Source organism: Streptopelia decaocto, assembly GCF_964273445.1.
Source record: "Streptopelia decaocto genome assembly, chromosome: 2".
NCBI classification, from domain to species: Eukaryota; Metazoa; Chordata; class Aves; order Columbiformes; family Columbidae; genus Streptopelia; species Streptopelia decaocto.
The window spans coordinates 67817128-67841655 of NC_138655.1; the positions used below are offsets into that span (position 1 = coordinate 67817128).

General features: G+C 38.9%; 1 protein-coding gene across 1 annotated transcript; it reads right to left on the reverse strand.

Moving 5' to 3' along the window:
- Positions 1-753: 753 nt before the first annotated feature.
- SLC6A19 (solute carrier family 6 member 19) lies at positions 754-24117 on the reverse strand (the record flags this gene model as incomplete). The annotated part of the gene is made up of 12 exons (XM_082045475.1): positions 754-1175; positions 2407-2569; positions 4911-5070; positions 5660-5864; positions 6659-6815; positions 8421-8549; positions 10519-10631; positions 11408-11518; positions 12298-12479; positions 13621-13758; positions 15308-15448; positions 23916-24117. 12 exons carry the CDS (start codon positions 24115-24117, stop codon positions 966-968), a joined length of 1911 nt encoding a protein of 636 aa, XP_081901601.1. The 3' UTR covers positions 754-965.
- Positions 24118-24528: the final 411 nt, after the last annotated feature.

The following is a 24528-nucleotide window of genomic DNA, read 5'->3' on the forward strand; positions in this document are numbered from 1 at the left end:
ATGTGTTGCCTGCATACTGGGACAGCTGGATGAAAGGGACCACCTGGATGAGGGGACATTTACACTGTCTGCTTCTGGCATTCAGCTTGGAGCTGTAATGGTGCTTCTTTCTCTCTCCAGTGACCACATAAGGAATGGGACTTAGCTCCTCTGAGTCACGTGGAAATTAGAGGCCTAAAATAGTTGTAAAGTAGGTCTGTATGCACGGGTGTGTGTGTATGTGAACTAGAGCTACCCAGCTTGACTGTGACACGTGAGGGCAAGAAGCTTTGCACCACTTGGGTGCCTTGGATCCCCCACCAGTATGGACCTCCCAAGCAAGTGATGCAGTGCTTGCTCATGGGTGCCATTTCCTGAACTGCTGCTGCCCCATTGCTAGATCACCTCTCCTGCCATCAGCAAAAGCAGTGCTATGTGCTGGGAACTTGAAAGCAGTAGGCAATAAAGTAAAATATACAGAATTATAAATGAATCAAAATGTCATTCTCATACTTAGAAATGTTTTTATTAAATATTTAAAACTTCTGTATGAGACAAATAATATTGGTGGCTTTGTGCAACACAGTGACGTGTAAAGTAAAACAATTTAATGTGCAAAAGAAGTCAGTATTAATTATCCTTCATTTTGGCCACTCAGCCAGAATGATTGCACATGGAAGAGTCACTTATGGCATGTCAAGCGCAGTGCATTGCCAAACAAAGAACTGCAAGCCAGTTTAAAATAAGCTGGCTTCAAAATCAGAAGGAGGACAAATTATTTGGCCTGGTGCCCCAATCGCAAATGTGGTTTTTTTGCTTTCAGGATCCAAGCCATTAACTCTTCACAGTGCCTTGCCTTGTTAAGTAAACGAATGAAAACTCCACATAGTTATCCTTCTGTGAAATAAAATTAATTCTGAATTCTTTGAATAAAATGTTTTTACTTTTCTCACTGACAAAGCATTTTTCCACATTTTTAAATGGTGTTATGCTGAATACTTTAAGTTTCCATTAATAGAAGTCTCAGATGTGGCGATCATAAGGCCTGTACGATCACTTCTTTTCTGACAGCAATTTCTGATGGCTTTGTAGATGGCAAAGACAGGGATGGCCAAACTAGGCATTCCAGCGAGGATTACAATAATAGCATACACCCAACTGGGATATTCGACTTTCTCTGTTTTGGGGAATTCCTCCTGAAAGAGCAAACAATCAAGTTGTAAAAAGTCATGAGGAGCAAATATCTAGGAAAATGCACACATTCAATAATTCAACAGATAAAAAATGTAATCAGAACGGTAGTTAACCACAATGGCACAATAATTTGCCAATTCCACAGCAGTTTCCAGCTCAAGGGTTTCCAGTCTCAGCTGTTAATTTTACTTAAAAGCAATGGAGAGAAGGTGGCAAGAAGAAGCAAGAGCCAAGAAGGGCTCAGTAACACTGCTCCTGGCATGCTTCCCAGGCAAAATGGGCTTTGGGGCTGTGAAGGGCTCTCAGGTCACCAGGACTTGGTGGCCAAATGGCCTTTGGGTGGGAAGGCTGAAATCAAAGGGTGCAGGAGGGCAGAAGCATTATTAAGAAGGAAGTGAGGTTGTCAAGGATGAGAGAAGAAAACAGGCCTATTTTTCCCATCTTCCTTTCTTTCCCTTTGCGTCTCTGTCTTTAGAAAATAAAAATTAATCTTTACAAATTAACTGTGCTGCATGACTGTTTCTGCTTTAAGGATGCCGACTGGCATGGAACCAGAGAACAAAAAAGCAGAGCTATAATAGAGAGTCAAGGAAGAAATGAGGTGATGGAGAAAATTATGGGACCCACATTTTTTTATTATGCCCTTCTCTGTACCATATACAGCTTTTTATTCTGCAAGGAGAAGGGAGGAAAAGTAAGTAACTTGTTGCTGCAACTATAATCTAAATCATATCAATACATTTGGAAGAGGAAAGCAGAAATCTCAATATTAGTATTAGTCAATATTAATTTCTTCTGTCAGTGATAAGTAACTAGCACAACTACAGTTCTGTGATTTTAAATGCACACAGAAACAAGTGCAATATCAAAATGGCTTCGCAGATTTGGTTCTTTGTCAATATAGAAAGGATGTGACATTTCCAGCTCTTCTATAATCCCTAGGAGGGAACTGATATCTATTTCATTCTTACCTGACAACTGGACCCATGTTTTGGTTTTGCCCACTTTGGAAAAGCTTCTTAGATGTCACTATATAGCAGTTGCGGGCATTACAGCTGAATTTAGGACTTATTTATCTAAGTGTTACTTTTTATTATTACTTCATGTCTCGTAGTAATTTTTTCACCAGAAAACTCTTTCAGATGGGAGATGAATATAGCTGACTATGACTCATACATTAAAGAAGAACACATAAAATAATTCTAAATAAATATTTTGGTTTTATATACTTACATAGCTAGGGTTCCAAACACTGTACAACAGTTCTTTGTTGACTGTCACCACAAAATAAAAGAAGAAGATAACTAACATAATGAGGGGACTGATAACTCTCCAGGTAATCTGCCAGAAAATATTAGGCTTATGTCCAATCATGAACTCGATATCCTTGTTAAACCTGGAAACAAAATCAGGAAGTTCAGGGCAGTAAAATCTTGTCAGGATCAAATGGTGCTCATAAACACAGAACTTCAAAACACGCATAGCTGTCCTTTCCATGGATTTGCTAATGTCAACGTGAAATGAGGATTGATAGCAACATCAAGAGTTAGACCTAAGCAGTTCAATTTAAGGAAGATATAGCTGTAACCATATTAGAAGCTTTTAACTCATAGTTTTTGAAAGTAAATCAGGAAAATTATTTTTGGAAGTGTACTTTCTTTGAGAAGTCTGTAAAGTACAGGAGAAATAGTTTCAGCACAAAAGTTAATGCAGGTGGATTTTCCTATAACATAGGGCAGTATTGTTCCAGGGGTTTTGTAAGCATCTCAGAGCTGCAGAAATTAAAAGGAATGACACAATAGTAAAAAAGAGCAAAAGCAAATGGGAGTATTTCTTAAAATTAGATTATTTGCATAACTTTTGCTTAATTTGGATTTCTACCAGTTTTCTCAGGTTGAATACTGAAACAATATTTAACTTGACACATTATTATGAAGACCTGAAAATATATTATTTGCGTTATTCATAGAGCATGCAATGGACAATGGGGCAAAAAATATCTCCAGAAGAAGAAACAATCCCTGCATTGAGGAGTGATACTGTCTGCATCAGTCCTGAACCATTTATGACCTCTACATATGATGCAGCACCATGTGCACACACTTCTTAAAAAATAATTAGTTTGGAAGTTTAGCGTTTCTATTGCTAGTCCTCTTATCTAGCTTTCCTGCATATCCTGTGGGGATAAGTCTGAGGGGAATATTCAATTGGTCCTATAGCTATGAACAACACACAGAATTCAGCTGTCTCAATTACTACATGAATTTATTTTATCTCTTCATCTCTAACTTCTAAGATATAGGTATCATTTGAAAATTATATGGACCCTCATGTCCCAACTGCAGAATGCATCCAGGTCTCGTTCACGTGAGTGTCATGGATAACACACAGGTTCTCCTTCAAGGAGGAGAGACATATTTTTACCAATGACCCTTTATCAGAAAAAGGTCACAGAAACTCACCTGGAGCAGACAACACCCCCTTTGGGCAGCCCTGATAAGCTCTGTGCTCAGAGAGGGCTGCAGCAATGTGTACTGGTGGGGAACATGAAAGTTTGATGTGAAGCTCTTTTCTGAATAAGCCCCCACCACTCTATGGCCTCATCCAATGTTTGTGTCCTAGGAAGAGTTTAAATTTGACTTTGTAAAGTGTTCTGGGACTTTAAAGGGAAGTAAAAGTGATCAACATAGACTTTTCTGTCTTTAATGGATGAAAATAAGCCTTCTTTCTCAAGGGCACTCCCTCTACTTGTCTAATTTATTTGATCTGAGTTGACTCATGCTTCCTCAGGTAATATAAAACTCTAAGTAGATGACTTAGTAGAAGACTCTAAGATGGTCTACAAGGGCATTCACCCCATAGCCAGGAGCAGCACAGCTGGAGGGTCTGGCACAGGTTCAAGCAAAACCTACGAGTGATTGAAGTCCCTGTGCCTTCTTCATATTTCCTACATATTAATTATGAACAGATAGATGGCAAAATTTGATGTATTACACCTCTAGAAAGCTGATAGGATAATTACTCACTGCTACAACTGATAAAGTACTGAATCTATCAGCTAAGAACATTTCTCAGTAGCCTTGGATTTGCATCATGCTGTAAAACAATATCTGCAGCCTACCTGGAGATCCCTGCTTTGGACACTGCCATTTAGCATTCACTTTAAACACTCCTGGCATATACCTCCTTTTTAAACTATCAGGTCAGTGCCAATGTGCTTGTACTTTGCTTCTGCTAATTAAATATTTAATGCAATTTTCCAAAGAGGATTTATTGTAACAGCCACGGTATTTAAAATGTAAATGACCTATAGTGGCACTTATGTAACTGTTGCAAAGACGTACACTCTGATGCCGACTTTAAAAATAAATTATTTGTGCTCCTATTATTATACTCTAAGACACTGGCTAATGCTTAATATTTTATTACAATATCTTAGGGATGTGTTTATTTTAGCTGGTTGTTATAGAGCATTACCTATTATAATGTATTATTAAAGTGGAAAGCTTTCACGTACAAATAAAAATCCCCATTGCACTCTTAACAAAGCACTTTTTCTTTTTCTAGAGAACTGTTTCAGAAACCTAAATCATATAAGCAACACCAAACTACAGTTGCATAATTTCAGTGATTTTTATAACAGAAATTCTATGCACCGAGATGTAGCAAGATTGCAGCTACACAACTAATCAATCTATGCCACTGGTTCCTAGTAATATTTAACTTGTATTTCATACCTGCCAATTCCATAAACGTAGACAACTGAAAACATTTCAAAAAATGCAATTATTAACAAGGGGATAGATCCAGAAAAAGTGTCAAATAGGGCCAGCCAGTAACTTCCAGACTTCAGCACAAAAATAAAAGCTACCAAGTAAGACCCCAAACAAATCAGACCTGTGAAAAAAAAAACAAAACCAGCATATTTAGACAAAGAAGGTGAAAGACATCAAAAGCAAAAAAAAAAAAAGTAAGAAAATTTCCCAGTAGCTAGAAAGCTTTATATTTTAATTCACTTGCAGCCTGAAGTTAACAACTTTATTTTTTAATGGTACTGAGAAGGCCTGCTTCTATGCAGGAAAAATGGCAAAACTCTCCTAAGGTTGCACAGGTGGGAGATGCTGCAAACAAAACGGGAGAGGCTGAGGAGCGAAAACAGGTCCTCTTCCTCCTAGCTGGTGTGACAATGTCCCACTGAGAGAAATCCTGTTGGGGTGAAGGACTGGCGTCCTCCAGCTTCCCAATGGAGATGATGATAATCATCATGAGAGGGCTGATGGGCAAGCCACAGGGTGGGCAGCTCTCTGCAGGCTCAGGAGGAACCTCACAGAATCTGCCCCACTGGGTCACACGAGAAAACCTTCAGTAGGTTATCTAGGACTCTGAGGACCATGTCAGAAAGTAGATGGGTGGTGGGTTGATTTTCCGGCATGCAAGCTATTCCCTGTGGACAGGGGAGGTCACTGATCTCTAAAAAATCACTTACCAGTAACAAGTTCCTTAGGCACTTTGGAGGATATAATATTAAGATCTTGTAAAGGCACAAGCACACCTTCCATATTTCCGAACATAGATGACAAACCCAAGCAGAAGATCATGATGAAGAAGAGAATGGACCACAAAGGTGAGACAGGCATTTTGGTGATAGCTTCAGTGAAGGCAATAAAGGCTAGGCCAGTTCCTTCGACTCCCTGTGGAAGATTTCAGAAGCTCCAAAATTAGGCTCGTTACCTTTGCACAGCACTTAAATTTACATCAGTATTCACTAGACTTGCTGTATGCTACACCATACCACAATACTTATGCTTTTTGTTTCCACAAAGACCTCCTAATGCAGCAAAATATTTACTGTAATTATAATACAAATTTGATTTCAAGGAATTTTATGGATGCCTATTTTCATCTGTAACTCACCACCTTTTTAACAAAAAAAAAAAAAAGGTGCACCCATTTTTTCTTGTAACTTTTTCACCCCAAGATCCATTCTCGCTGTGTTGTGACACACTCATACTGGTTGGGACAGGGCTTGCTCCAGCTGCTTCCTCGCTTTGGACATCCCTTCCCTGGTCATCTTGTCCCACCACAGCTGCCACCAGCTAGTTCTAGAGAAATACCCGCTGCTACATGAGGCCAGCCTAGAACACCTGTGGTTTTGGTTGCTAGTCTGACAGATTGCCAATACTTTCAAGAGAAACTAAACAGTTTATCTCTTCAAAAGAAAAACGAGATAAAATTACAGCAACAACAAAAAAGTAATTATTCAGTCTAAAGGGCATTCCAAGCCAATTTCAATGAATCGGTGGAAATATTAAAAAACAAATAAACAAACAAACAAAAAAACCCAAACAAACAAAAAACCCCAACCAACCAAACAAAAAAAAAAAAAAAAACCAAAAAAACCCCCAACAACCTTGTAAAAAAAATAAATTTCTGTATGTTCCTACCATATTTATGGTATAAATATGAGTCAGAGTGTTAAACTTACATCATTCAGGAAACTTTCCAGACTACAGGATTCAAACTTCAGGCTTGCAAAAAGCATTGGATCAGTCATGTTACATAGCTGCTGCATTTGTTCAAAGTTATCTTGGGTTACATTACCTTCTGGCAAATCAAATGCATTCATCAGGGTAAGAATATTTCTGAAAAAGTGAAACACAAGTAACTTGAAATTATTTATTTGTAAGCATCCTCAGGATTCATTTTCATCATCAAGGAAGTTATCAAGAGAACAATGTCTTTTATAAAGATACAAAGGACGCACTGTTTCTGTTGCTGAAGATCAGATTTTGAAATCGGGAAGTCCACCAGTTTTGTGTACGTCCAATTCTTTCTTTCTTATTCCCAGGTGAGTCTGTGTGTGACACAGAGTGAGTCTTTGTGACACAGATGGCAGCTAAATGGATCAGGCATGCCAAGGACCTGTGCAGAATTTAGGTGCACATCTTAGGTGCAAACTGGGTACCAGGTCCCAGACTGGGCAGCTCCGGGAATGTGTGAGGTGTCTGCAGTTGTGTATCATGCACTTTTACAGCTTAATATGGAGAAGCTTGACTGGAATGCACAGTGTTGCAGCCCTGGTTGGAAGGGAGTCTGAATTGTTCTGCTAAAATTAGCTACCTCTGATGACAACTCAGTATTTAGGCTCTCCAGGAGGCAACCTGAACACAGATCTGACCCAGGGACCAGGATACATTACAATACATTGATGCCATATGTTAGCTCAGCAGGCATCGATTACTGTGAATTCTGCATTATTTCCTTTTTTTTCAAATTTTCTAGACAATTTTCCAGTGGTTGGTAGAGCTTCATCTGCTGAACTAAAATGGGAAGAATTTAATGAACTGATTTGGGTGATTTCCCAATGTAGTATGCGAAGTCACTAGCAGTACCTGAGGTGCCTACACTGTGATGTGGCCAGGGCTCTGCAGGACTGTCAGAACCACCTGGTCACGGGGAGCTTTCTTAAACTGGGCAGTGCTTTCAGTGGCTCATTGCTAGTGATCTCCAAGGCAGAACTCCATAGTTTGGCCACTATCTCAGGAGGCCTTTGAGGATTTGACATCAGCCAGAGTAGGAAGCAGCCTAGTATCCTTTGTTTGTTTGTTTGTTAAGTATGTAATGTAAAATCCAGTTTTTCACAGAACCAGTTTTATTGAAACTTGCCTTATCCAGTTCAGTAAACACGTTCCCTCAGAACACGTTTCATGTCCATTGATGCAAGCAATTAATTTTTCACATTTACGTCTAAAACTACAGTTATTCGAGAATGTTCAAGTGAAATAATATATCACAAACTGAATCAAACTTATGTAAATATAAATTGTTACATTAACTGCAGTTATATTGGAAAGAACTGTTTAAAAAGAAAAAGCAAATATGGAGTATTCTTTGCCTTCCTTGTTACTTTTTGGAAACATCACGGAATAATATAAAATATGGTTGCTTATGCAGCATCTATGCAGAAAATAAGGAGGCTCAAATAATGATCATTCCCCATGGAGCTGATATCACATGATTTAAATTTTTTAAAGTAATGGGTGGTCTGATGCCATGTGGGTCAGGTGATGTAATTGTTCAGAAATTATAAAGCCATTGTCATCAGGCTAACAGACCTGCCTGAGCTAAACACCTGCATATTCTGTGTTGTGGTTGTTTGATTAATTGGGTTTTTGTTTGTTTTTGTTTGTTTGTTTGTTTTGTTGTTGTTGTTGTTATTAGTTTTGTTTTGTTTTCCAATAACTTACTTGTCAAAACAGTCATCATATCTTTCTGTGGCTCTGAATCCAATGATGGAGTATACGACCGTTGCTGCATAGATGGATGTGAGACCATTGATTACTGAGATAATCAGAGCATCTTTCTCACAGTTATTGCTGCAATTCAAAGAGAAGAAACAGTGGATTGCAAAGACATTCCCAAAATGAACACTAAAAAGTGGTTGTCAAGACTCGTGCAAAGTAGCCTACAGATGCTTAGGTTCATGAGCATGCTCTCGAAGAGTATAAAGTGCAGCTGTTGAAGATAGATTTAGTGAATTGGTGCCTTAAGTAATTTAAGAGCTATGTTGTGGGGTTTTGTTTGTTTGTTTGGTTTGGTTTTTTTTTGTTTTCCCCTCAAATAATCCTATTTATAAGGAATAACTGCTTGAGTTGTTTCCACATCTGGCTCATAGAAAGTAAAACATAAGGGGCAAAAAAGTATGTCTCCTCTTTTTCATGCCTAATGTGCAAACTCACATTGGAATGAGCTGTATCTTAGCTACTGAGGTATTTTGCTGCAAGGTGAAGGATTTGGGTTTGAATTCAGACAGTCAGAAAGGAAACGTAACCAAAAGTTTCCATAGCACTTCAATATGGCAGAATTGCAGTAGCCAAGAGCACTTGGGAGCAGTTTTGTTTGATTGCTGGACAAAAGAAGATTGAAAACATCCTGAAGTTTTGCAAATATGATGAAACGTCACACAGATTGAGCAGACAAGCTGTTTCTTTGTGAAATTTAAACTGCCTGGTAGAGACCTCTCTGCTACCGGCACTTCTTGCCAGTGTATCTGTGCTAAGACAAAAAAATTGGAGAGCCAGAAAGAAAACTTCATGTAAGAGAAAAGATAAAGAATCAATGTTAAATTAGGTAGCGGTTTTACACAATATTTTCACAATATTTCCTGGCATCTTTACACTCCCAAACCATCTGGGAGCAGAATCATTCACTCCTGGTCCAGCTGGTGCTGAACTGCAGGTGGCTTAGCACCACAGTGTCACACTTTGGAATCTGCATGGTGTTTTTCTTATATCTCCATAGAAATTTCATTACTTTCTGCAGTTTCCTCAAGTTGTGAATGACTGAGAGCTGAAGGAACATAGATTGGTTCTACAGCCCTGTGTATTGGAAAAGCATGAGGACACTACTCCTTTTCTTTGGGTCTTTTGGAAAGATGCAGAACAATCTCAGCAGTCCTCATGGTTGTGGAAACACTGACTTGGACCTGAAGCGGGGCTTGTCACTTTGCACTGGGACTCGCAGGCACCAAAACTTTCAGACAAACTTTTGAAAAATATCCGAAATCTAGAGTGGTAGGAGGGAATTACATCAGTGACTGAAATCCTGGTGTGGTGTGTTCAAACCTGAGCCAAAACTGAAGCACAGATTTCTGAATGCATGATCAAACCAGTTAACTAAAACTTAATTCGGAGACATTTGTCAAAAATCTTAGGTTCAGAGAATGCTGCACAGTTTGTCTTTCAAGAGGACGGTGTTGAAGGGATGGAAGGCACCAAGAGGCACTGGTGGTTCCGCCAATATTTTGGGAGAGTGAGTGTAGAACATAGTGCCATGTCATAATTTGCTAACTGTGTCATTCCCTGGGTGATGGGTTTTTGTACCTCAATTCTTCCTGAGCCCCATGACAGATGAAGGAACTGAATTTGAATTTGAAAACTCCTAGATATACCTTCTAATATCTGAACTAAAGATTTAAACTGTGGTCTGTAAATTGCTTTGAAATGTGTGTACCATCACCCAGCTCCAACACCGTGAAGACAAAGAGCAACACCACATGTTGAACACTCTGCAAAAGGAGCTCCTGCTCATCAGCTGGTGGTGGGAAGCCAGTCCCCTTCTTTCCAGCCTGCACCACGATGTCTTTCTGCAGGAAATCAGGCACCACTGGGACCTGAAATCTTGGTTGAGGAGATCTAGGATCAAACAGAGATCTGCCTTATGTGGCCGAGGGGATGGTGTCCCTGTCCCAAGTAATTACTGTGCAATGATAGGGCAGAAGTGGACAAGCTTCATTAGATAGAAGGAAATTTTCATATAAAATTTGGCTTTTGTCTGACTACTCACTGAGCAGAGTTGTAACTGGAGAATGAAATGAGGCCTCCAAAGGCCAAGGAGAATGAGTAAAAGACCTGAGCACCTGCATCCAGCCACGTCCCTGGGTTAGCCAGCTCGGTAACCTGAGGCAACAGACATAGAGCTTTAAGCATATGCAGCGTCACTGTTTAGACTGAACACGAGGAACTTAAAACAATAAATAAGCCAATAATGTTAACCATGCAGAACTCACCATTTTTGAAGAATGTTAACAAATAGAACAATACCACTGTCAAACTTGCTTTTAAAAAAGCAAACAAACAAACAAAAAACAAAAAACAAACCCAACTATCTGGAGGTTTTCCTCAAACAGTTTGGAAATCATTAAACAAGTTACTTTCCAGAGCTGACAGCTGCCATGCCTATTTCCAGAAAAATTGTTTATTATTTAGCATTAATAATGACCATTCACAGGTCTTCTTATAGAAAGTCAAGTCCCTTTTAATTTTGTTTAGAAACTGTTGTATTGTCAAACCATTCTCTTAGGTCTTTTGTCTGTGTAGCCATACTGATTAAACGGGTTCTACACCCAACTGCATGATTTCTGCTTTAAAGTTATACTAGTCCTGAACGAGAATACAGGAAAACAAAGCAACCACCCTTATGGCATTGCTTTGTGATGATCCTTCAGTTTTTTCATAACAGATTTTGATAGGGGTAGAGAGAGAGAATGTGTGTGTATGTGTATATTTTGCATCCGATGTAAAGGATTCAGCTCTTAGAATCGAGATTTAAAGGTGTCTGAGGCACAGTTAGAAAAGCACCAATAGAGGGGACTTATTTTCGGTTGGTTTTTAGTTACAGAGAGAACTATTAATACATCTAGTTTCACTAAGGGAGGAACTATGCGGTGACTTACATTAGGGGTGAAGAGATACACAATTCCACTGGTTGATCCTTTCAGTGTCAAACCGCGGATTAGAAAAATGGTAAGCACAACATATGGAAGGGTTGATGTTATATACACGGCCTGCATAAGAAGCACGTAAATAAAACACTTAAATAAAACAGAACACTTGAATAAAATAGCACTGCAGGAAAAAAAAAAGAGAGAACAAGCAGTGTACTTTGACTAACAAATAATAACTGCAAGTTTCAAATGAGACACTATTGACATACAACAGAAAACTATGTATATGCAGTACATTTTGATATTGAATATTTTTGCAGTTACTGTGCTCTATTTAAAACCAGATGTCATCGTTGAAATTCAACTCAGCTCATTCAAAAGCAGCAAAAAAAAAATCTACATCCTGAGATCAGGTTGATTCTGCCAATGCAAGGATGGGGTCTTAGGCCTTCTTCGCTGGGCAGCAGAACATCAGTCACTCTTTAGAGAGATCATATTAAGGACTAGCACAAACCCAAATAAATCTGTACACATATGTTTTGAAGGGAATGGCCAAAGCAAAAAGACGGAGTCCCTTGATCCTGCATTAAAGGCTAATACTAATGTTATGGTGGTAATACCTAAATAATGTTTTACTACAACTTGTAAGGACAAGAAAGCTGAACTGCTCACAAATTGCTCACAAAAATCTCCACATAAATCAAACCAAACCAAATTAATTTAAGTTCCATTTCATTCAGCTTCCTTCTTCAAAAAGCAGCCCCAGTGGTGACACACAAAGTTTTAGATGTGCTTTTACTGAAGAAATAGAGAGTTTCTACAGTATGATTAAGTCTGTATGAAAAAGGAATCACAGCAGCATAATAAATATCATCTCACAAAAAAACAAAATAGTGTACCTTTCCTGTCGTTTCGATGCCTCTGATTGTGCACACATACAGTACAGCCCACGCACATGTTAAACATAACAAAAGCCACCACTGTATAGTGCCTGAATTTTCAATGGAAGTGGAGATGTTTAATGTTTCTCTGTACCAGAAATAATCTACAGGAGAGCTCTTGGCACACTCTTCTACGTAATCTGTAACCACAAAATAGTTGTTATTCTGTATATCTTTTATTTACTTTAAAATAAAAAAAATAAACACCAGTGTTCTAAATTATACCAACTAATGCCAATAGATTTTTTGTTGGCAAATTTCAGATTCTTAGAGGATGGTTTCATGGAAAAATTAGAGATTTAAAATTGTTTAACAGGGATTTTAATACAGATTTTATTGTTATTTCTATTAATTCAATCATGCAGATAAAATATTTGAAGCTCACTCAAAGATTCTTCCTTCTTTGTAATTTTTCTTCTTTTTTTTTTTTTTTCCTACAAAAGCATGAAGGTAGAAGCCTCTTGTGCCAAAGAAAGTGTGGACAGGATTTCAGAGCATAAATATATTCCTAGAATTTGTTTATTTTTTTTTAGCTTCCTGCAGCCAGGCTTCTCTTCCCCTCCCATACCTCCTTTGGATCAGCAACACTTTGTCCTTCCGTTTTGTGGGACATCGTTCAAGGTCTTGTAGGCTCAGGCTGGATTCTCATCTCCCTGCAATGCGCTGACCTGTGCAGTGTTTTGCCCTGGCCTGCCTTTATATGATGCTTTTAATACTTATTCTGAGAGGAGAGTAGCAAAGCTCTCTGAAGAGCTCTTCACTGACCCACCAGAAAACCCTGCTTCACACAGTTTAATGCAGGGCTGACCACTGAAAACAAAACTGCTGTCACCAAGCAGTCTCCAAGGAGCTGCAGACTGTTGTCACATTGACAGATAAAGGTGTTTCATATGGATTACGCATCTCTCTTTTTTTTTTTCCTTCTCAATACGCTAACGATGGGGTATTGGTGAACAGATTAATGAAACATATTGTCTAAATCTGGAAAGTGTTAATATTTATGCCAGACTTGCACATTGTGAATATTTTGTTTGTGAACACATTTGTCATAATCAGCCATGAAGTTTCATATAAAAAAATCAAACTTTGTCTGAAAGATTAAGCATTGATCACATTGTATACAATACAAATTTTTACTAAACACAAGCAATAAACTAGCACAATGCTCCTGACAGGACTGTCATGTCTTGCTGTTGTTTTACAGAAAGAGACTCAATCAGGCTAATTGCTCAAAATAGAAAAATGTGCTGTGCAAAATAATACATATTTCATAAAATATACCTGTTCTGTTGTAATTGAGAGGACAGGTACTCCAAGGCAGGGGATCTTGGAAGGAGTTGAAGAAATACCACATTACCCAGGCAATAATAGTATTATAATATAAACCCACCAGGAAGGATACCAACATTGCTGCTATGCCTGAAAAATTAAAAGTAGAACACAATGTAAATTTCAATACTCTTATCTTCAAGACATATCAAAACATATGGTATGAGCCTCAACCTTTCCCTGCTCTCCTCCCTACTCTAATTCCATGGTTTATAGCCTTTCCTTTGTCCTCTCTTTATTTTGGATGTAGGCTAAATCACTGTGAACTAGTTACCTAAAGGTTGGATGGGTGAGTCCTGCATACAGCCTGAAATTACTCTGGGACTGAAGCTGACACCACTTAGGAGCCAACATTATGGGTGGACTAACTCCCTGCAGACAGTACACAATCCTGTTCACAGTCTTGCCCACTGATACTTAGGGAATTTGGGATGCTGTCTAAGTGTAAAGCTCAACTGACTTGGGATTTTGCCTAATTGAGACCCGGATTGTCTTCCCCTTCCACAGTGTCAGTGTAGAGATCAGCAGATGTGTTGGGCTAATGTTTGCTGTACAGGCTGGATAGCCGCCAGGAGGCACAGTCTGTGAAAAGGTGCAGGACTCAAGCTGCTATGTCTCCTTTCTCCACTTGCTCCCAAGTAATCAATCCTTGGTGACTTCTCTGGCAGACAATAAACACTAATGATTAGCTCCTGAGGGCTCCTAGGGTCAGAAAAAGTTTGAAAAATTCCAGATGCAGTGAATAAATGCCTTTTGTAACTGATTTACAGATGCAGTGGATGCCAAAACCAGTCCTAAATGGCTGCGTTTCTTCCTTTTCAAGTGTGTAGTAATCACAGAACAGCTGAGGTGAGAATGGACCTCTGGATGCCATATTGTCCAACCACCTGCTCAAGCAGGGCCACCTACAGCCAGTTGCCTCAGACTTTGTCTAGGCAGATTTTTAATATCTCTAATGATGGAGACTCCAAAACCTACCTGGGCAACCTGTACCAGTACTTGTCACCCGCCCAGTGTTTTCTGGTGTTCAGATGGCTCCTCCTGTGTTTCCCATGTAATAAGGTATCTATGGAGTTTTTGATACTGTGTGCACCATGCTGCTTTTACTACACTGTCAGGTAGAGTGTTTGAAAAATCAGAAGTCTAATACAGATGTGAAGAAGTATTTTCTGCTAAATACTATCTCCATTGCTTTCAGGGTGGTACCTCTCTTAAATGTAAGAAAGTAACATCACATGAAGCTGAAGTCTGGTAGACCAGCTTAGAAACAGATTCAACTATTATTTATCCACACAATAATTACAGAACAATTTTTTTTGCACACTTCAACTTTCCTCCTAATGGTAAAAACAACCAGTATCATAGTACAGAAAATATCTCTGAAGCCCAAAATCGGTCTCAAATTAGAGAAATGTTTTAACTGGACCCACAGTCCCAGGGAATGTGGACACAATCTTGTCATGGTGCCTTATCTTGATTAGTGTGATCTATCAATGGAGAATTAGTGAGAAAGGAAATGGAATAGATCCTGGAATCTCTTTTGGGACATCGGAATAAAATCCTGAAGCTTTGCTCTTAAGTTTACCAGTTCAGAGACTTGTGCTTCTCAGGTGTCTTTTTGTATCCTCTTCAGACTTACCAACCCCTTTCAGGGCAGGGTGGATAGAGCTCCAGACACCCACACTGCCTTTCCTCAGCCTTTGACCAATGGCAAACTCAAGATAAAGCAGGGGGACACCCTCCAGGACCAGCAAAATCAGGAAAGGGATCATGAAGGCTCCTGAAATGGATAAGAAGAAAACAAAAAAGATGTTTCCCATGAGTGAAGTGACACAATAAACGCAAACTTCGGTTCTGAGGGCCTTTGAAACAACAAGTGAGTTGTAAGCATACTTGTGGAAATCCTTCTCCAGTTTCTGAACAACACTTTTGCCTGATTGCTCAAGCAGGAGACTTCATTATAGATGTGGTTTCAGAGAGGAATTCTTATTTTTCCCAAGTGACAAGCATGAACACAAATTATACTCTCCCAAGGTTAAACTCTGAAGACGCCACCATTAGATTGTAAGTGGAGGAAAGGTACTTTTCTGGAACGACTTCCTTTTTATTCTGCAAAAGTTTATGGGTTTATAATGATGAATCATGCAAATTATATGAAGTAGTTGAATGAACTCAGCAAGATGCCTTGAAAGATTAAGCAGGAGCCTGGGGCTGTCTACGAAAAATAATCAACATATTCCTGGTAGCTGCGTTCAACAGCTTTTATATTTGAACAGAAGAGATCTGAAGTCAAGAATTCAAACTTTGTCAATTATGACAAGGCTGATTAGTACAGGACAAGTTTTTAAAATATTTTTTTTTCGTGAGTAAGGTGTACCTCGAACATGGGAGACAACATATAACACCATCCTGGAATACTAAAGTAGTCCATAAAGACAAAAATGTTTGAATATTGTTACATATTAGAAATATGGTTATCTGTCCTTGCAAAAAGTCTTTAACTTCCTAATCACAGGCAATAAATAATCTAAGGGCATTAAAAATGCAAAACGGTATGTGAATGGTCCAGGCTTGGGTTTTTGTTGACTTTTTCATCAGGTATACAATGAAAATCAGATAGCAAGTGGAAGAAGAAATTTGAAGAATGGAAACTATAGTTTTGAATTCAGGGCAGTTGAAGGATTTTTGGAAGAGCTGAACTGGATGCTTGTCTGCTCCATGGGGTATCTTGAGGTCATCTATATCAGAGTTTTAGAAATTAACATTAATACAAAGTCTTTATTTTCTGTGTACTGCAGTAAATCCTGCTAAAAACAATATTGTTGTATCAAGTGGAAACTAGTATAATGAAATCAGCCAACTATACTTTTGCTTGTCACTCCTATGGAATTTGAGTAATGCTTTCATCTTTTGTTGACATTTTTAAGATTTGTTAATCAAAATCAGTAGTTCTGAATACATAAAATGCTATTCAAAATGCTGAGCACTTAAGAAATGCACATGCCACACATCAGGTTGAATGACTAACCACTGATGCAGGAGAAAAGATTTTTTTTGTTGAAGCCTGTTGCCAAAGGTAGCTGTATAGACACGATATTCTCAGACTACTGCAAAGTATGTCATTTAGCAATGCATAAACTTATTACTAAAAATGTGACACTTTTTAAAATCAGTGTAGCTCATCTTGCATGCATTAAAAACTATCTATTACTGTGAAAACAGAGACTGACAAACTGAACAGGTTTCAAAAGAGGAACAGAAAAATAACTGACTTGGGTCATTTTTTTATTAGTGAAAGACTGAAGAGCTCATTATGAGTTATTTGTAGAGAAGGTTGCTAAACTTCCAGCTCTGCTGACTCTTCCTCTCTTTCTTCCGTGTCAGTCTAGTATCCCATTTGTTTTCTTCCCCACTTCTCACATCTTGGCTACATTCACTTTTCCAGAGTTCCTTGCAAGAATAAAAGCCTGGCTGTATTGGGGAGTAGCTGTTAGGTCTAGGTGCCTCAAGCTAGCATTCTCTCACCTTGGGGGAAAGTGGTTATTTATTACGGAATGAAGGATGGTGGCCCACCTTAGATTTGAAGTAACTGAACTCCTTTAGTTGCAAATCCAAATTTAGCACTGTGGCCTTAGCTGAGATATCATTAAAAATGGTGTCGGTGCTAAAGCAATCACTTCCTGACTTGTGTCTTTCTGAATTTCCACATTGCAAATGTGTGAAACATACAGGGCATATTTCAATTTTAGAGGGATTAAGATCACTTCGAAAGCAAGGTTCTTCTTCTCTGTCTTCCCACCACTCCAGGAACTTCTACAAAACTACTGGCAGAAGGAGCTGCTAGTGCCAGACATAACAGGGCAGCCCTCTCTCCAGCCTTGTTACCTGGCTGTTGAAAGGCTACTCTTCAGCTGCCTGTGGCCCAGCTTTGTTGTTGACGATGTAAAAGTCCTACCCAGCTCTGGCCGAGGTTCTGGAATTCAGTGAAATTGTATCAGAATCTCACTGCAAGGAACTGACTGCCTCTGTCCTTTCAGATAGTTTCTGGCATTGCTAAATGCTTACCCCATTTAGTCTGTGCGAACTTGCTTAGCTGTGCTGGAGAATGCACTGGTGTGCACGCAAGGGCCTCTCTTCAACTGATTAGACATGCAGTGCATGCAGATTTGGTTTCAAAGGGTTTGTTTTCTACTGATACCCCACCCTGCTTCCGTGAACAATGCTTCTCCCAGATTTTTTATTCTTGCTTTTATAGAAAACAGGATTTTTGAAGTTTATATGATGAGTGCCATCTCACTGTTGAGATCCCTCTTCCTACATTGTCCATGGGAGGGTCAGTGGGACAACCACCACACACACAACCTCTGGCCTTTCACAGAGACAAGGTTACTCAGCAATGCATGGAGCTGCAAGGAGCCAGAAATATGTCATGTACTCCCACCTCATTTCATGCTGGCACACACTTTCCCTTCTGTCACAACTCTGTCCAGGGACTTTCAGGAGGGTAAGGTGAGATAAGAACAAGATAATTGTGTTTATACCAGCAATTTTTAGTTCCAGAGCATTCTCTCTGTTTTAAGCCCAAGACACCTCCTAAGAGTCTGAAACCTGACCCTACAAAGTTTGTATGACTGCTCCATATGTATCTTTCTTTTTTTTTACCTCTCCTTTTGGATGCTGGATAGGTCTCTGCTGTACTGCAATCCCACTTCTCTTGGTAAAGCCTTTCCTCAGCAATGGTAGCAATTCAGTTCAGAAGATGGATCTGTACAGCTACCTGATCCAAATGCTCCTCATTTTCACTCAGGCTTAGTTCTTGTCACCCTTTGACACCCAACTTGCAGTGACATTAGATCATCTCTTGAAATTTAAGAATGGAATGGCAGTTAGTTTTGCCAAGGTGCATTGCTTAACCATTTTTACTCCTAATGGAGACATGTCACTTTTTTTCATCAGGTCACAGTGAGGTCGCTTAAGGACTTGATTAGAAATTCTCCCCATGGTCAAAGATCTTGTTGTGTAAGCAAATACACAGCCTTTATAATCCTTTCAATCTATGACCACTTCTTTCTTATCATGACTGTCAAAGAAAGTATTTTTTTGGTCGTTACCATCTCTGTCAGCAGAAGGGAGGGAAGATGAGGCTGTTTCCTATGAAGCATTCAAAGCATTTCCTTTAAAAAGCGTTCAAAGGCAGTCTGAACTTTTCACTTTCAGTAGAAAGCAGGCTGATGGATATTCTGATTCAAGCTCCATTTTTTCCAAGCTTGAGACATTCTTGGAAACCACAAATGCAGACTGCATGTCCACTTACAGAGCTCTAGCAATCTAGGTAGACATTGTGCCTCACCCTCCAAGACAGTGAGATTCAGCAACAGCACTGTCCCAACACCATAATTCTCTGTGAGAACAGCACAGTGCACCAAATTTGCTGCAAGAGTCTCAGCATTGAACCATCTTCTGTGGTGGATGTGCCACAAATGCTCAGGGGATTTCCTGGGGTCTAGAGATACTGACAGAGGGACCTTTCTTAAGATACCATAAAAGAAGTCTTTAAGCATGACACATCTTTGACAGAACAGTCAGATAAATGGACTCCATGACCTCCTTGTGCAGCCACAAAAAGGGGAAAGGATCACTTTTGTGAAAACATCTGTCACATGAAAAAGTGTGCTGTCCATCTGCGTGCTTGCAGCTCCACGGCTTCCTCACTACCTTGAAATCACCAGGAAAAATAAATTTCAGGTTTCTGGATGAACACAAACAGAGAAGGTGGGTCTCCATCCACCCCTTTCATTATCACAGACATAAAATAGATGGTGTGTGTATACACCTGTGGTGCAGAATTTATATCCCTATGAAAAAAAAATACAACTCAAACAGTTATAGCTTGAAGGACTAGCCATGTGTAGCACAGTAGCTTGACGATTTAAAAAATGCAGGGTATGATACGTTAGGACTGGACAAATAAGTAACACCAACTATAATTGGCTGCAAGAATATTGGTAAATTCTCAAGAGAAATAAAATGGCAGTTCTCAAATATGTATGCCACTTTTTTCTCCTTCATGGGTTTTTCTCTTTCTAGGGCTCAGTTCTAACAGCCAGCTCAGAAACTGAACTCTGCTGTATTTTCCATTTCTCTCCAACATTTCTGAAAGAAGCTACAATGGAAACGTGAGGGACAATGACTGCAAAGCTGCTATATGGGACATAAAAAAAATCAATGCTTTTAAAGTTGTCAAAATTTTACGAACCTAACAAATAAACCAATGATCTGAAAATAACTGTTGTATAGATACATATAAACAATGAGTAATCTTTCCAGTCTGAAATCTGAAATATTAGATTCTTCTCCTGTTTCAATATTGGATTTCAGCACACATAATATTTGGTTTGAACACCTGTATGGCTATTACTCTCTCTTTAAGAGTTTCTAACATGAAATTGAAGAAGAATATTATTGCTTTCACGTAATTCCTTAAAAAGGGAAGACAGGTAGATTTTCAGGCAGAGATGTTTTTCTGTGCTATTCTTAGACCTATGCTGTAGTGAAGGTACCAGTACCAGGAAGGAACTGCTGATGTCATTACTGTCACTTCGTTCAGTGTGACATGCACAGAGATGAAAAAATTCTCGCTCATGCAGTGGCAAGTTTTACAGCAGACATGTGTGAGCAATAGACTTAAAGACCTTTTTTTATATATATTGATGGTTTAAACATTAAATGTACATCTTCTTCTTTATAATACTCATCAGGGATGAAACAAAAATGTTTTACAGTTGATTAAATGCTATGTTGCTCAATAAAGATTAAACAAAAGCTATGTGTAATGTCAGAGATAGCTATCAACTGAAAGGAAATTTCAATCTCATTAAGCTGGTGAGAGCACTGAGGCAAACACTGTACCTTTTACGCTATGTGTATATTGAAATCTACTTTGCCTGTGATAATGGTGTATTTTGCAACATTTAAGACATGAAAAGTGTAAAATGTGCTTTACTTTACCAAATTTTACTGGGCTAAATATTCCATTTTTTAAAATATAAGCTTGTAACCTATGACAACAGTAAGTAAATTATGTAACCACCAATTTCTTTTTGTATATTTGGATATCATGGTGCTAAAACACTATCATTGTGTTGTGTGTAGGAAGAAGCAGTCCTCAAATAATTCTAGATTTAAGTTCAAACATCTGAAAATAAGTTTTATCTGTACAACTCAGTGTTCCTAACTACCTTCACTACAATCCATTTGCAGGGAAAAAAATCGACCTTCCTTGTAGTCCAAGTACTATAGTGGTAAATTTTATACTTCATTATAGTCCATTTATGTTTCATGAGAGATACAAAACGTGCAAACACTGATTCATTCACAAAATAGGTGGACATTCAATCTATTTTGGGAGTGTCCTTGCTGACATATGACTATCTATAGCCTTGCTACCAGACCTCACCCATGCTAAATGGCTCCAAACATCCATCAATATAACTTATATTTCAAAAAGAAAGAATTTAAGACAGCAAAGACAAGCCTCAGAAATTAGAAAACTGTTTTAATGAGGTAGTCTATGCAACCTGGACTCTGCATGCACTTTATAAGACAACTTCTAATCATGTGATGATACCAGACTTTCTCTCATCCTCTACAGGCATTTACTGTGTGGAAAATAGTTGCATTTTTTTATATCTCATAATGCATGGCTATTATCCATCTTCCTATCCAAAGTGAGCTTCAGGAATCTGTAAAGTAATCATGCCAGGGACAGAGTGAAGAGCAGCACAATCCCCATTTCTAGTGAGAGAGCATCAGAAGGGACTCCTGCTGCTCTGCACCCAGGATTCAGTGAAGACATATCTTGAATATGCAAAGTGCGAAGACATACACCATCCAGGGTAAAGGCACTGGAGAGAGTAAGGGAAAATGGAGCTCCCTCAGCACACTCATGAGTGTAGTATATGCTTTGTATTACTTAACTTGGAAGAAGGTGCAGAACTTTGCACTTTTCCCCTACTCTGTTACAGAGGCATGTCTGTGTCCCTGAGGGGGCCACAGAAATGCAAAGATGAATGAATCATCTTGGTCATCACACTGAGTGGCAAAAACTGAGGCAAAACTTGTCCAAAATGTCTGGTAAATATGTGTTTCCAGCTGGAGGTAGCTGAAGCCAGACTTAAGAGTGTCAATGCAATCAAAGATGATGCAGAGCGCTGCATCTATTGGGTGTTTGCTATGCTGGGAACAGGAATTAGAGCTGCAGGTGCCAGAAAAATCTCATGAGGTAGAAAATGTCTCATCGCCAAAATGCCTTCAGAAATAAGAACTTCAAGATCTGTTTTTATGATACAGATAGTCACATGATGAGAGCTGCTGTGATGAGAGGATGGCAGTGGTGGCAGGAATTGGATTTAGACCTGGCAGAAGAGACTGAGATACACTGTACAGCAGGGAGGGAAGAGGGATTGCACAACAGCTTTCCACCCTCAATGTGTGATGAAGTTAAGGAAATCTTTCTAAGGAAGCCACAGGAAGACATCACTGCTCCCTCTTATGTTGTGATAAGAGTCACAGTATTTGGGATTATACAGAAGAATTGATAGAGAAAGTAGCAAGTCTGGCTGCAGTGCCAACATATGTACAGTAGCTTGAAGCCCAGAGCCAGCTATGTAATTTCTTTGCTGTGTGCTGCCTTTCAACTTCTGCCTAAAAACTGAGTGAGTGAGAGAGTCCCAAGGAAACAAGAAGCTGAGGATAACTGTTGTTAAGTGTCCTGAGCAAGGACAGGCCACAGGATGATGAGAAAGAAAAATGATTGCCGCCAAAGGCTAAATTAAAACAGAATACTGACAGACACACACAAGCAATTCATAAATCTTCACCAACATCAGTCAGAAAACCATGGTCCATACCAAGTTCTTTTGCATTTGTTTGATGTTCATTTTCCAGCTGCATTTCATGTGGCTAGAACACTAGGGAAAGAAAAGATAGACAGAAAAGCAGGAAAGTGCCTGTAAATCAATCCTGGGAAAAAAGGCATGTCCACTTTCTAAGACTAAGGAGAAGAACCTGAGAAGCCAATGAGTGCCAGGAATTTTAGAGATAACCATCCACTTTTTCAAATGAAAATTGTCACACATGGAAAGGGAGTTATGATTTTTTGAGTGTGTGTGCCTTGTAATATTTTTGTAACAAGAGTTCACTGTGATGCAAATGTTCTTGTTTGCACTGCAAAATCTAAACACCAGCTCATGTTATAAAAATATCCATGTTAAAAGCATTTCTTCTTGCAACTGAGTCATCTGTTGTGAAACGTGCCTGAGTTTGTACAACCAGCTCACTACAGAGTCCTCCTTGGTCCCTACTCTAATGAGGAAGAGCAATTTTTAAACATCTCACTATGTACACTTAATGAAAATCACTTTGAAATACTGTTCCTTAAGCCATAAGTTTTCTGTCAAGGTCAAACTTCACAAAGGAACAAACCATTTTTACACATATTCCAGAGTAAAATGCAGATAACAAGTAGATAGTGGGCAGAAAAGACTGTCAGAAAACGAGAAATTTGTGTGGTCATATTTAAGCAATGGTTCAGCTCAAGGTAATTTTAAAAACAAACAGCAAAACCATGAAAGAAAATTTTAATATGATCCTTCAGTCCTAACCTGAACCCTAAGGAGTCACAGTGAATTATGTGGTAAACAGCATACATTTGGATTTCGAACTACTTAATAACACCAACTTCTAAAAAAACATATTCTGAGTGTCAATTACTTTCATGCCGTTGCTCCTATCACAAATTACACAGACATTGACCCTACAGTTGATATACAAAGCAGCCCCAAAACAATGAAAATCCTACTATGAAAAGATCATTTGGGATCATGATCAGAATCATACTCTCAAGTAGTTTGTTAATGTTTTGAAATAGGCATTCTATATATGTGATAAAGTAACATTAGTTTTAGATTGAGGAAATATACTGTGTAGATGACAGTGCAAGACGGATTTGATCAATCTAGTGTCCTGAAATAAAACCCATTCCTTCCTTTTTTTCCATCACTAGCATGACTTCAGTGGGTGTTCATAACCTGTGAAATAACCTTCTCCATAAGACAGTCCTGTAGAGATGAACATCCCTGTTCTTACAAGAACCAAACAGTTCTAAACATACTCCGTTATTTGTTTCCCAAAAGAGAGATTAAATCTAGTTTAGAGCCAAAGTTAGTAAAGATATATTAGAGACATACCTCCACCGTGGCTCTGACACAAATATGGAAACCGCCAGACATTTCCTAAGCCCACACAAAACCCTATGCACGTCAGCATATACTGAGCCTTGTTATCCCATTTTGGTCTGGAGTCTGCCTCTTCTTTCTCAAGGACCTCAAGTTCTGCATGAGAAGGTATCCTGTCCTCCAGGCCACGATTGGGCAACTGGAGCTTCACCATATTTTTTATTTTCTGACTGGAAACACTGCTCCAGTGAGGAGATAATGAAACAGGCAGCTAGTTAGAAATCTGCAGAAAAACAGAGCATCTATTTGCTGTCTTCAGCTATATATAGTGAACCTTTGACACTAAACTCGAAAGTGCAGGCTTGTGGCAAAAAGAAGCGTCAGCAAATCATTCAATTGACCAAGTCAGCTCTGACACTTATTAATGCTTTATCTGTCAAGGTTTTATGGAACAGTCTGTTCATCTAGTAGAAGACATTGATTTCAGCTAACGTAATTCAGGACATAATTTGGCTATAAACTCTAATCACCAATAAGGTTATGAAACACCCCTTGCCACTCCTCTGTTTAAACTCATTTAAATACATATATAGCCCTAGCAAATATGGAGCAAAAAAAATTCCAC